The following is a 14146-nucleotide window of genomic DNA, read 5'->3' as shown; positions in this document are numbered from 1 at the left end:
ACATGGAAAACCGGAAAGACTCCACCCAAAAACTGTTAGAACTTATATGTGAATTCAGCAAAGTCATAAGATGTAAAATCAATGTACAGAAATCAGTTGCATTTCACCAATAGTGAAGCAGCAGAACAAGAAATCAAAGAATTGATCCCATTTGTAACTGTACCAAAAGCCATACAATACCTAGGAACAAACAAAAGAGATGAAAGATCTGTATACTGAAAACTATAGAAAGCTTATGAAAGAAATTGAAGAAGACACAAAGAAATGGAGAAACACTTCATGCGTGTGGACTGGAAGAACAAATATTGTGAAAATGTCCACACTACCCAAAGCAATCTACACATTCAATGCAATCTCTATCAAAGTAACACCAGCATTCTTCACAGAGCTAGAACAAATAATCCTAAAGTTTGTATGGAACCAGAAAAGACCCCAAATAGCCAAAGCAATCCTTAAAAAGAACATTAAAGCTGGAAGCATCACTATTCTGGACTTCAAGCTCTATTACAAAGCTGTAATCATCAAGACAGTATGGTACTGACACAAAAACAGACACATAGATCAATGGAACAGAATGGAGAATTCAGAAAAGGATCCTCAAATGTATGGCCAACTAATCTTCAACAAAGCAGGAAATATTATCCAATGGATAGCCAATGGATATCAGCAAATGTTGTTGGGAAAAGTGGACAGCAACATGCAGAAGAATGAAGCTGGACCACTTTCTTACACAACACACAAAAATAAATTTGAAATGGTTGAAAGACCTAAATGTAAGACAGGAAACCACCAAAATCCTAGAGGAGAAAACAGGCAGCAACCTCTTTGACCTCAGCCACGGCAACTTCTTATTAGACATGTGTCTGGAGGTGAGGGAAACAAAAATAAAAATGAACTATTGGAACCTCATCAAGATAAAAATTCTTGACCGCAAAGAAAACAATCAACAGAACTAAAAGGCAACCAATGGAATGGGAGAAGATATCTGCAAATAACATATTGAATAAAGGGTTAGTATCCAAAATCTATAAAGAACTTGTCAAACTCAACACCCAAAAAACAAATAACAGAGTGAAGAAATGGGCAAAAGGCATGAACAGATACTTTTTAAAAGAAGACATCTAGATGGCTAACAGATACATGAAAAGATGCTCAACATCACTCGTCATCAGGGAAATACAAATCAAAACCACAGTGAGATACCACCTTACACCTGTCAAAATGGCTAAAATAATAACTCAGGCAACAGCAGATGTTGGTGAGAATGCAGAGAAAGGGAACATTTTTGCACTGCTGGTGGGAATGCAAACTTATGCAGCCACTCTGGAAAACATTGTGGAGGTTTTTCAAAAAATTAAAAATAGACCTACCCTCCAATTAGCAATCATACTACTAGGTATTCATCCAAAGGATACAAAAATGCTGAATAAAAGGGGCACATGCATCCCAATGTTTACAACAGTACTATCGACAATAGCCAAATTATGGAAAGAGCCCACATATCTATCCACTGATGAATGGATAAAGAAGATGTGGTCTATATATATACACACACACACACATATATATGTATATATACACACATATACATATATATGTATATGTATATCACATATATATACATATATACACATATACACACCCATATATATACATATTTGTATATATACACACACATATATATGTAATATATATATATGATGGAATATTACTCAGTGATCAAAAAGAATGAAATCTTGCAATTTGCAACAATGTGGATAGAACTAGAGTATATTATGCTAAGCAAGATAAGTCAGAGAAAGACAAATATCATATAATTTCATTCATATGTGGAATGTAAAAAACAAAATGGAGTGAACATAGGGGAAGGGAAGAAAAAATAAAATAAGATAAAAACTGAGGGGCACCCGAATGGCTCAATCAGTTAAGCATCTGACTTCAGCTCAGGTCATGCTGTCACAGCTCGTGAGTTAGAGCCCTGCATCAGGCTCTGGGCTGACAGCTCAGAGCCTGGAGCCTGCTTCAGAATCTGTGTCTCCCTCTCTCTCTGCCCCTCCACTGCTCATGGTCTGTCTCTTTCTCTCAAAATAGAATAAATATTTTTTAAAAAATTTAAAAAGATAAAAACAGAGAGAGGAGAACAATTAAGAGACTCTTAAATACAGAGAACAAACTGAGGGTTGCTGGAAGGGAAGTGGGTGGAGGGATGGGCTAAATGGGTGATGGGCATTAAGGAGGGCATTTGTGATGAGACCTGGGTGTAGTATGTAAAATTTAAAAATAACATTTGTTTTAAAGAATTAAAATTATAAACTTGGGCTATGTATATTTACTGATATTTAATTGATAGATTAACAACACTCAAAACAAAGTTTTAAAATGCACTTCAACAATGATTTATTTTTCCTTCAATAAGTTGTGCTGTAGTGTATTTCCTGTTTACCATCTCTGCCTAGTAAAGAAGATAACTTTTTTAAAGCTATTTATTTATTTATTTATCTATTTATTTTTCCTGCCTACAAGAGACTTATTTTATTTTATTTTATTTTATTTTTATTTTAGGTTTTTATTTAAATTCCAGTTAGTTAACATACAGTGTCATATTAGTTTCAACAGAATTTTGTGATTCATAATCTATATATCATACCCAGTGCTCATCACAAGTGCCCTCCTTAATACCCATCACCCATTTAATCCATCTCTCCCCACCCCCCAGCAATCCTCAGTTTGCCCTCCATAGTTAAAAGTCTGTTTTATAGTTTGCCTCTCTCTTTTTTCCCATATATTCATCTATTTTGTTTCTTAAATTCTATTCACATATTAGTGAAATCATATGGCATGTCTTTTTCTGACTGATTTATTTTACTTAGCTTAATACACTCTAGCTCCATCCATGTCATTGAAATGTCAAGATTTCATTCTTTTAGATGGCTGAGTAATACTCCATTGTGTGTGTGTGTGTGTGTGTGTGTGTGTGTGTGTACCACAACTTTATCAGTTTTTTTAAAATGGCATGTCTTGGGGAGATGATGATCTCTATTTAAAATAGCACTAGTGCACAGACAGTTTAAAAACTACTTTTCTTGGGGCACCTGGGTGGCTCAATTGGCTAAGCATCTGATTCCTGATACCAATGTGGGGTGTGATCTCATGAAGCATGAGATCATGACCTGAGCCGATATCAAGGGTCTGATGGTTAACCAACTGAGCCACCCAGGTGCCCCAAGAAAACTAGTCTGTGATGTCAGTGCAGAGCCTTCTCAGGATTCTCTCTCTCCCTCTCTCTCTCCCCCTCCCCTGCTTGCACACACATGCGGTCTCTTTCTCAAAAAGTAAAAAACATTATAAAATTTTAAAAGAAAAAAATCTCATTTTCTTCCCAAGTTAAGAAATATGTAAAGGGTTAAACACTTGGGCCTCCTTTGTGTTAGTGTTATCCAAAGTTAGGAATATGAATGTTTTTATCAGGGCTCCCTCCTATGTAAAGATTTCTCTGCTGTTTATTTTACCAATTCACATTTCTTATGCTTATAATTTGCACCCACTATGTTCTTTTCATGACTTGCTTTTCTAGATTTATTTCTCCCTGATCCCCTGTGTCTAGTGTCTTCCCCTAAAAGTATGAATTGACAGTTCACCAAACATAACCAATGCTCTTCCTATCTTTGTGTCCTCACCCATGCTGTTCTTCTTGCTCATATGACATTCTTGTCCATCTGGTACTTCAAAATCTTACGTATCTCTTAGTTCAAACACCATTTCTTCATGTTCCTACTGCTAATTCCATGCGATATACCCCTCCTTTGGCTTCCTTAACATTCTACTTATCTCTTAAATAGTATACCTTATGCTATTATGCACTTCTATTTAACCTACTAGAGAAAAGAGATCATAACCTTTTTCTTGTTGTTGTTTTTTTTTTTTTTTTGTATCTCCCATGCAATAGAACCCAACACAGCAGTTTCTCATTATATGTGTGTGTTTTAAGATACGTAAATATGATTCTAGGGACATTCTAAGGAGGTAAGCTGGTCTATGGAGCATATGTAACATTGGAGAATCTTAACTATAAAAATCCTGGTTTGTGACAAAAATGCCAAGGTCCATTTAATTTGTGAAGGTGAAGCAGATCAATGTTGCAAAACAAGCCAGGAGAAATTACGGAACAGTTTGCCTGATATAAACATGCTGAAGTTCTTGCAGTTACTGAAAATGTACAGAACAAAATTCATTAAGAACAAATAGGTTTTACTTGCAACCAGCCAATACATTCTTCTCATTTGTGAAAGATACATCCCATCTAATGGAAGACTACCTATAAGCTAAATCCATCAAGGTTAAAGAATGAACTAGATCCCCCTTCATTTCGTTTTCTTTATTATATTTTGTAGTCTCAGGCTATATCTAGAGCAACTATAAGAATATTCCAAGACAAACAAAAAGTATTTAGTAAGAGGATTAAAAACATATGCTACTCATTTATAACTTTGGTTTTTTTAAATAACCTAAAATTGGACCATGTATCTCCTACTTTCAGTTTTAAAGAATTCAACTTCATATAATACTCTAATCCAAAGAATTTTTTATCACAAAAGATCAGTTCTGTTGTTTAAATATAGTCTTCTCTGATACTTGTTATGGAATGTTCTGACTACTATTACTGCATATGACAAGGAAATTTCAATAAATAAAGCAGGTAAGCTTTGTATCTATTCTGAAGCATGTAACCTTACATGTTGTAGAACACATTTTTCCATTACACTTAATAATAGTTTACTCGGTGAGATTAAATTTTATGTTATTAAATATTACCCATTACATTTTTTCTAGGAGCTTAGAAATCAATTGAAACGTTCATAATATCAGGGTTTTACCACAGACATGGGAAACATTTCAGAGTAAGAATGGCACATGAATAATTCAGGGACATGTGTCCTCTAAAAATTGCAAAAACTTATTTATAATCAAACTAATTATCTAACAGTATTATAATGGAAAATTACAATTTGACATTAGACTATTTTGCATGTAACAGATAATTCACAGTAATTATTAACTTACTATTATATTTGTTGGTTAAAGATCAATCCTTAAATATTTATAATAACAGGTACCAAACATGCAAATGCCTAATTTATAGAATTTATTGCCTCATATGAGTTCAGATGCCCTGACTTTTTTAAGAAAAGCTTTAGAATTTTCTGAACACTCATAGAAGATTGAATGTGAAAAGTGAGATTAAAAGTCATCAAGATTTCTTTTGGTCTTCAAAAATAACCTAATACAGTTTGTCAGATGTTTTTGTCTGTTTTACTTTAAGAGCTCATCTTTCTAGTTATTCTTGAGCTATTTTTATGTATTACTGTTACCATTACTATCTTTTATTCTTGGTCGTTTCCAAAGCATGTGGGTCTTTTCTCTACAAAGACATGTGTTGTGTAGGATAGCCTAGTTGACCTTTAAATAAGAACAAAATACTGAAGTCCTGTCTTGTTTATCTCCTGAGGTATATATTCCTAGTCCTTATTTCTATGTCATGACCCTAATATTTAAAATTTGAGTTCCAAGAGTCATGAAGTCCTAACACCCATCTGACTTAATTGGCTTTTAACTCATTTTGGTCTTTGTGTTATCTATATACCACTGCCCCCTAACACACCCCTTTCTACTCTTTCAGTTGAGAGGATGTTAGTACCTTCTCTTGGGCCTGGTGAGATAATCAGCTGTGGTACAATAACACCACTGACTCAAGCATTGCTCAGATATAAATCTTAGGAGGCTACCTGGAAAGAAATAACCTGAGGTTAGATTAAGGAGAATAAAGGCCACACCACATCCTCAGTGGACAGTAGAATCCTGTAGCTCCACTTTCCTCCCCAAGTACTTTGGCTCTCAAGAGTCCCAGCAGAAACTGTGTCACCCCCTGGTAAGGGGGATTAAGGGAAGTCATGAGTAAAGGATGAAGCAATAAGAGTAAACATCACTGGGTCCAAACAAGAACATTTGATTATACTCCTGGTCTCTGCTACTGACATGACACGAACAAGCCTACGATCTCTGAGAGAACCAACCTCCTCACTAAATTAAGAGAACTGAGATTGAGAGGATTAGATTAGATTAGATTAGCACTTGCTAAAATCCCAGAGCATCTGGTCTTCCAGCAGTTAATAGGCATTCTGGAAATTATAAGCATTCTGAAAATAGGAATTAATATACATTTGGCAAGAGCACCTGGGTAGTTCAGTTGGTTGAGAGTCAGACTCTTGGTTTTAGCTCAGGTCTTGACCTCATGGTACCTGGATTCAAGCCCCCTGTGGGGCTCTCTGCTGATGGCTTGGGGCCTGCTTGGGATCTCTCACCCTGTCTCTCTGCTCCTCCCCCCTCCACACATTCTCTATAAACAAACAAACAAACAAACAAACAAACAAACAAACAAACAAACAGACTTTAAGAAGAAAAGGCATTCTGCAAAAAGAGCTCAAGTAAATATGCAAAAAACTTTGGACTGTACACAGTCAAACAGATCTTGCTGCAAGACCACGCAGCGACATTAAAAAAAAAAACAAAACTGTATAGCATTTCTTCAAGTCAACAATGGACAATACTGTCTCTCATTTTAAGCCAGGATGCTGATTATATTTGATCTGTTCATTTAAAAGTGAAGAGCTGTTTTGTTCCTCTTGAAAAGTTTTTCTGTCAGCGGTAGAACAGGTTCTTACACCTGAGAGTTTCTGAAATATAATGATAAGTATAAATTCCCAAAACTTATTCTACTACAAAACTGTTTTTAATAGCTTATCATGATATTGGAACTTAAAGAAGCAGACATCTTGTACCATAGTTCATTATGAAAATGAACCATTCTTCGAACAAAGAGAAAACTATGTTGATGAAATTGGAAAAACAGGAGAGGAGAAGCACTTCTGGAATGTGGGTGTAGGGATCTCCAAAAATCTCCCCTTCTAAAAAGCAATGAGAACACTAGCAAAAATCACCAAAATCAACTTTTCACAACTCTAGAAAGTAACCAAAGGCTTGCAATAATCCATAGAACATTAAAAAAATTTTTTTTAATGTTTATTTATTTTTGAAGGAGAGACAGACAGACAGAGTGTGGGTGGGAGGGGCAGAGAGAGAGAGAGAGAGAGAGAGAGAGAGAGAGAGAGAGACAGAATCTGAAGCAGGCTCCAGGCTCCGAGCTGTGAGCACAGAACTCACAAACTAACTGCAGGATCATGACCTGAGCGGAAGTCAGACGCTCAACTGACTGAGCCACCCAGGTGTCCCTCCATAGAACATTTTTAAAAGAAAAGCAGCTGAATCTCAATAAGAACAGAGAGCTGTGCATAAGAACAGTGATGGGAGTTATGAAAAAAGAAGGCTATGATCTACTAGAGGGGGCAGATGGGTTTGGAGCTCCTCCCAAATGTCCCATATCTAGAGAATTGTCATTATTTGACCTATATAGAAGCTGTCTGCAAAATCCTCATTTGAGTGTTTTTCTTTATTTGCCCTGGATTAGAGTTCACGCAGTGAGAAAGTCAGTCCCTATGACATTTGTCACGAACAATTAGGGGCAATAGTTTTACACAGCAGCTGCCTGAGGCAGTGATAGCAGTTGGGGCAACCAAGGAGTTTACAAAATAAAAATAAAATAATAATAATAATAATAATAATAATAATAATAATAAATCTAGTGGATGAGATGCCCATAACAAGCTTTCAAAAGCTCTGACATATTCCTGAGGATCTAGAAGACAACATGCATGTGTAGTACTATGCACCTGTCCAAGAAAAAAAAAAACCCTGATAAAGCTCTGTCTCTCACCTCTGCTTAACCTAGAAGCTCTACGTAAGCAAAGTTGTGAAGTGTTGCAGTGTCCATAGCCTGCCTCAGTACCCTGTATTAGCTGACTGCTAAGCTGAGTAGAAACTTAAGTAATTGTATACAAAAAAATATATAGACTCTGTAAGATTAGTTCAGAAAAGCCACTAAATAAAAAGTAGTAAGGACAATAACAACAGGGAAAAACAGCAGCAACAAACCCTGTCGGGGGAGGGTCTAACTTCCAGAGTAAGAACTTCCACATTATATTATATTAAGTATCCAGTTTGCAACAAACCAAAAAATTAGTGAGATGCTTTATAAATCATCATATCATACATGACAATAAACATGAAACTGTGGCCCCTAAATAGGAAATAAAAGCAGTCCTGAGAAACTCCCTGCAGAAGCCCAGATGATGGACTTACTCAGCAAAGACTTAACTACTATAAATATATTTGAAGGACTAAAATAAATCATGTTAAATAAAGGAAATTATGAGAATAAATTCTCACCAACTAAAGACTATTAATATAAAGGAAACAAATAGAAATTCTGGATTTAAAATGAAAACAAAAATCACTCCAGGGGCTCAGCAGTTGATTTGAGCTTGCATAAGAAAGAAGCGAAGAACTTATGATAGGTCAATTGATATCCAGTCTGAGGAACAGAAAAAAAAAAAAAGAAGAAAAATGAACAGTTCCATCAGGTGTACCAAAATACATATAATCAGAGTCCCCAAAGGAGCAATGAGAAAAAACAGTCCGAAAAAATATTTGAAGAAATAATGGCTGAAACCTTCACACATCTGATGAAAATACTAATCTACATATCCAAGAAACAGCAGTAAGATAAAGTCAAAGATATCCACACTAACATATCACTCTACCAAAAAAGAAAGGCCATGGAAGAATCTTGAAAGCAGAGAGAAACAACACAGCATATACAAAGGATCTTCAATTTTGCTGGAGAGCTCATCTTAAGCAGGAGTCAATGTTTAGAACTTTGAGAGTTGTAAATGCCCCAGTTCTTGCATTTATACATGAGAAGATATGAATTCTAATAATGCTGCCCATTTTTTATTATATCTTTGGGTTCCTAACACTATACATAATTTAAATTTGGACCCAACCACCGACGTACAGACCTGAGATCTTGATCTCTGATGAACACATTTACATTTTTCATCCAAAGCCTAGAACAGATAGACAACTTCTTCCTGTTTTGCACAGCTGGAGAGTACAGGTATTTTGTTTCTGTTTCATACCTGTGGCAGTTCCCCCAGGTGTCAGGCTTTATTTATACAGGTCCCTCATACCAGCTTCCCTGCCTTAGGCAGACCCAGTGCCAAATCACCAGTCGTTACAGCTATTAAGACCTCAGACTCCAGGGTCTAAAACCTGAATCCATATCTTAGGTCTCAACAAGTCACACTTGCATTAGCACCTCTAACTCTGACTCTTATTTCTTTATTTTGGACATCTCTACTATTTCATTTGTTTGTTTGTTTCTTTTTCTTAGCTTGTTTGTTTGTTTGTTTTACCTTAGTTTTTCAGGTTTTAAAAGTTCACAACATAATTAGAAGGTACTGGCTGTGTTGACGATAGCTATTTTATGACTTTATATCCATGTAGATAATGAATCTACCGACTGGATGGCCTGTATCTCAATTTCACTCCACATTTGTTCCATCAAATTTCAGCCTTCTTTCTCCATTCTCACATTTTACATCCAAACTTAACTTACAGATGGGAAAAGTAGCCTAGAGACATAAGGTCTAAAATCTAACAACACTATGGAAACAATTCACAACCCTCTGATTCATTGGACTTTTCATCCAGTAGTTCCCAATCTTTAGAATAATCAAGGTCTGCCTGAGGGGTTTATTAAAAATGCAGAATTCAGAGTCCCTTGCAGAGATTCTGATTCAATATGTCTGAAGTGAAGCCCAGTAATATGAACACCAAACAGTATCCCAGTAGATTCAAATATCTGTGACATGAGTTATTAAAATTTTTTTTAATATTTATTTTTGAGAGAGAGAGAGAGAGAGAGAGACAGAGAGAGAAAGCACGAGCCAGGGAGGGGCAGGGAGAAAGAGGGAGACACAGAATTGGAAGCAGGCTCCAGGCTCCGAGCTGTCAGCACAGAGCCTGACGTGGGGCTTCAACTCATGAACCACAAGATCATGACCTGAGCCAAAGTCAGACGCTCAACCGACTGAGCCACCCAGGAACCCCTGTGACATGAGTTATTTAGTGACTTCACCCTATAATCTGAGAGATTAAAAACAAACAGACTTCTAACATGAGGTTTTTTAAATTGTGATTTATACCTTAAAAAAAAAGCAGAATAAAAAAATCTAATTAAGGTTTCTGTTTATCTTATTTACAATAGAAGTTTTTAAAGCTTCCCATTTAATTATTCAAGACATCTTTTCCTAAAAGGTGTTCTTTTATAAAACTTATTTGAGCTGTCTTATTTTTTAATGATGCAATAGGAAATATGCACTGCTACAAAGATCCTGACATTATTTGGAAACTTTCTGCCATGATAATTTTGTCTCAGGAGAAATGAGAAAATGCTATAAAACTACCTAGGTATAATTTATAGAAAGCTGAGTCAAGAAACAGGTGTTACTTTTGGAATGATGAATCTTGTCCTTTTCCTCACTCATAAATTTCTAATACACGAGCCTCTAGACTCTAAATCAGATATTGGGTTCACATGTATTCATGTCATTAATTCTCTTTCACTGAGGAAATCAAGAGGTAGATACATTACCTTGCCAGCTCTTTCACAAACCAAACGCGTTGAGTACAAGTACCAGTGGAGACGCTAGTGCCTCAGTGGCTTCATCTCACACTTGTCCCCGCACCTGAATGTTGGATGCTGCTCTTGAAAAGTATTTGCATCTCTGTGCTCAGAGCTTGGCTACAATGCTAGCTAGCATTCCACTTCCAGATGGCTCTTATTACTACCTAATTATTTTTAAACCCTGATTTTATTTCAAACAATTTACCATTGTCAAGGGTCACCTCCAAGTACAACATTGCTGAAATCAAATATTTTTGGTGCTAGGTCTATGGTTAGGAGAGTTCAGGAATGGCTTTTTTAAGAGTGATTGATAGACCATATGGCAAAAGCCATGGCTAAACTATAAATCCAATATTAAAATTTAAAAAGCTATAAATAATGTTTATTGCAAGTATTCAGTCACAATTATTATTTATTTTATTTGTTAAAATTTCCAACTGTCTTGATAAATGAATTAGAAAGTATCAAAGAAATATATTCACTCATTCATTCATCCTTCTGATAGTTATTGAGTTCTTATTATGTACCTCAATGTGGTAAAGAAAATAGATTCCTTCTCTCAAAGACTTCGCATCCAAGTGGAAGAGGAAATTATTGCAACTTACCAAAATCATGTGAAACTATATGCAGAAAGTCAATATGATTAGATGACAAGAGTTAAAGACAATTTGGGGGATTTTTATCTCCTTTGCATTATTAAGCTATTTTTTAGACTTAATATTGATTGGAGATACATGGATTTAAGGACAAAAAATAAGTCTAAATTTGCACATGGATTAAATAGACTCTTTTGATCAGCTGTGTTCTTTTAAGTTCCAGCTCATTGTAAGCTATCGCCCGCTCATAAAATTAACACACTGTGATCCTGCAAGGATGTTGTTCACCTTGACTTCCTCACTTCGGGCACCTGTGTGTTGACTCTAACAGAGCAAAATTATATATACTGTCTTTATACAACACACACTACCATGAAAGGCTTTTTTTAAACACAAAACTTATTAAGGCCTCAAGAGGATATGGTGAAAATGATCACCAAAGTGATCCAAAGTGTAGAATGAGAGTTTATGTACATTTGAGTGAGTGGAGAGTAGACAGGGAGTATAACTGGGTTTGCATTTATTTGCATAAAAGTTTGGGACCACTGTTAATGCTTTCCTACATGGGGGTATTCTCCTCTTTGCATCTCATGCTGCTTTTATCCTAGATCATTTCACTTAGGATCCCTTGCATTGAAGATCTTTAAAATAGTCTCTTTATTTTTGTATTAGGTTCAAGTACAGCCCACTTTCTGAGTCTCATCAGTTGTTTGTCTGAAGTAGGTGTACAGATTCCAATAGAATCTGTAAAATGTCACTGTGTTATTCACTGTGTTTCTGAATGTGCCAGCTGAGTGACACTTCTACTGTATGCCTGTTCTCACCCAAGCACTCTGCTCTTAATCCCTCTCCTGGATGCGTTTCCTCTGGCCACATAAGCTTACAGCTACAGAAGTGGGATAAGAATTTTTTTTAAGGCCTTTTAACCTAGGAGAGTAATTTTCTAGATCCCCCTGGGTACAGGATTGTAATGTTAGCCATGTAACATATTGGTCTTTCTGGTAGCTATGGCATAGGGGAATTGTTAATGAATCACTTCATACCAATTATCATGAGAGCTACGTTATCAATTACAATTTTTATTCCACCCTGCAGGCTATCGTTGATTTAAAAAAGTAAATTTGGATATGTTATTATTTTTTATGTGATGTTATTTCCATATAGTCCAGACTCCAACCTCTCATCTGGATTGCTGAGCCCATATATCTGACAATGTCAGTAAACCCCTGGAAAGCACACACTGAGTCATGCCAAAGTGTAGTAATCCATTTTTTGTTATGATTATAACCTAGTGATTTAAATCAAGAGTTATATATTCTATATGCTTTAAATATTGTGATACTATTATTTGTTTTGCGAACTTAGCAACAGTTTCTCTGTCCATGCACTTATTCATTTAACCAGTAATGATAATCTCACATATAATAATGATGAGATGATCCCAACACACTTCAAAATTGTTTGATAATCACAAGTTATCACTGCTATAATTCCACAATATTCAAAGAAGATTGACATCGCAAAACAGACATTCTGTGTTGGTCTTCAGGAAAAACAGTTCACTTCCTTTGAGGTGTTACATACTCTTCCTTGCAGGGTCAGCTTGTAGGACTCTGCACCACAATGAAAACATCACCGAATCAACATTTAACCTGAAGTAGAGCTCATCTTTACATGGTCTCCCTAAACAAGCCTGAATTTTTTGCAGACGTGTAATGTTATGAACAGGAAATGCCTGCCTTGTGGATTTCCTTTAGCTGAAGACAATTTGTCAGTAAACAGCCACGTCTACTCACGTTTATCTTGTTCTGCTTCTACTCCTTCACTTTCTGTGTCACTTGGTAAGATCCATGGCTGATGAACTACTTGCAATTGCTTTAAAGATTCGTCCTGCCAAAGACAAATTTCATTCTGGATTAAACTCTAGATGCATATCATGAATACCAACATGGGTGAACATTTTAGTCTTATGAATTATATGTCCAAAAAAAGAAAGAGAGAGAGAGGGAGAGAGAGAGAGAGAGAGAGAGAGAGAGAAAGAGGGAGAGAGAGAGAAGAATTTCCTCACAACAGAGAAGAGTCCTAAGTTTAAATGCATTTTCATGTCAAAGACATGCCATTAACTCTGAACTAGTTTTTTTTATATTCCCCTTTTAATAAGATTTAATGTCTTAATAAGAAGAAACATCTAGACTCTGTTCCTTCCTGAATTAATATTTTTATGGAGATCTTGGCAATCATGCTTAGGAATATAACAATGAAATATTCGATATAAAATTGCACAAAATGTGCCTGTTTGCCATCAAAGTTTCAAACCCCTTTTAATGAGAATAAAGATTAGTAGGATTTAGAGAACATTCTCAACTTTACCTTTCAGTGCTACTTATTTCACTGTCTTCTTTCTCTTCTTACTTCCTTATTTTTGTCACTATATTTCCCATAATTCCTTCTTGCTCTATGCTTTCTTTCATTGCCCTCAACCAGACCCTCATCATCTCCCATCCTGACTGCAGTAATCACCATCTATGAGTTTTCTAGGGTCAAGTTTCATACCCTTCCTAATTCTCCCCACCAGTTTCCTGCCAGAGTGGGCTTTTTAAGATGTCATATGAGGTACCTGTTACCTTTCCATAGTCCTACAGTGGTTTCCCAATTCCCAGGATAAAATCTAAACTCAAAAGCCCCTCGTGATCCATCCTGGTCCACCCTGATGTCCCGCCACTTTCATCTCCAGCTCACCTCAGTTAACCCTTGCACTTCAGATAGAGTTAACAGGTAGCTCCCAATTTTGTCACTGTCTGATATGCCAAGAGGTTTCACTTCCTGCCTAGAATACACTACATTTATTTATCTGTTTCAGACATTGACACTTCTCCCAGGGCTCAGATGTCCTCTCTACTGAAAGTCT

General features: G+C 36.1%; 1 protein-coding gene across 1 annotated transcript in view; it reads right to left on the bottom strand.

The window, feature by feature from the left end:
* Window positions 1-14146, bottom strand: part of CF2H8orf34 (chromosome F2 C8orf34 homolog) — a 400043-nt gene that overhangs the window by 16137 nt on the left and 369760 nt on the right. The window contains 1 exon segment of the mRNA XM_042973375.1: window positions 13035-13128. Coding sequence (XP_042829309.1) covers window positions 13035-13128 — 94 coding nt within the window.

Source organism: Panthera tigris, chromosome F2, assembly GCF_018350195.1.
Source record: "Panthera tigris isolate Pti1 chromosome F2, P.tigris_Pti1_mat1.1, whole genome shotgun sequence".
NCBI classification, from domain to species: Eukaryota; Metazoa; Chordata; class Mammalia; order Carnivora; family Felidae; genus Panthera; species Panthera tigris.
Note: the sequence above shows the minus strand (reverse complement) of the source record. Positions and strands in the feature narration are given on the sequence as shown.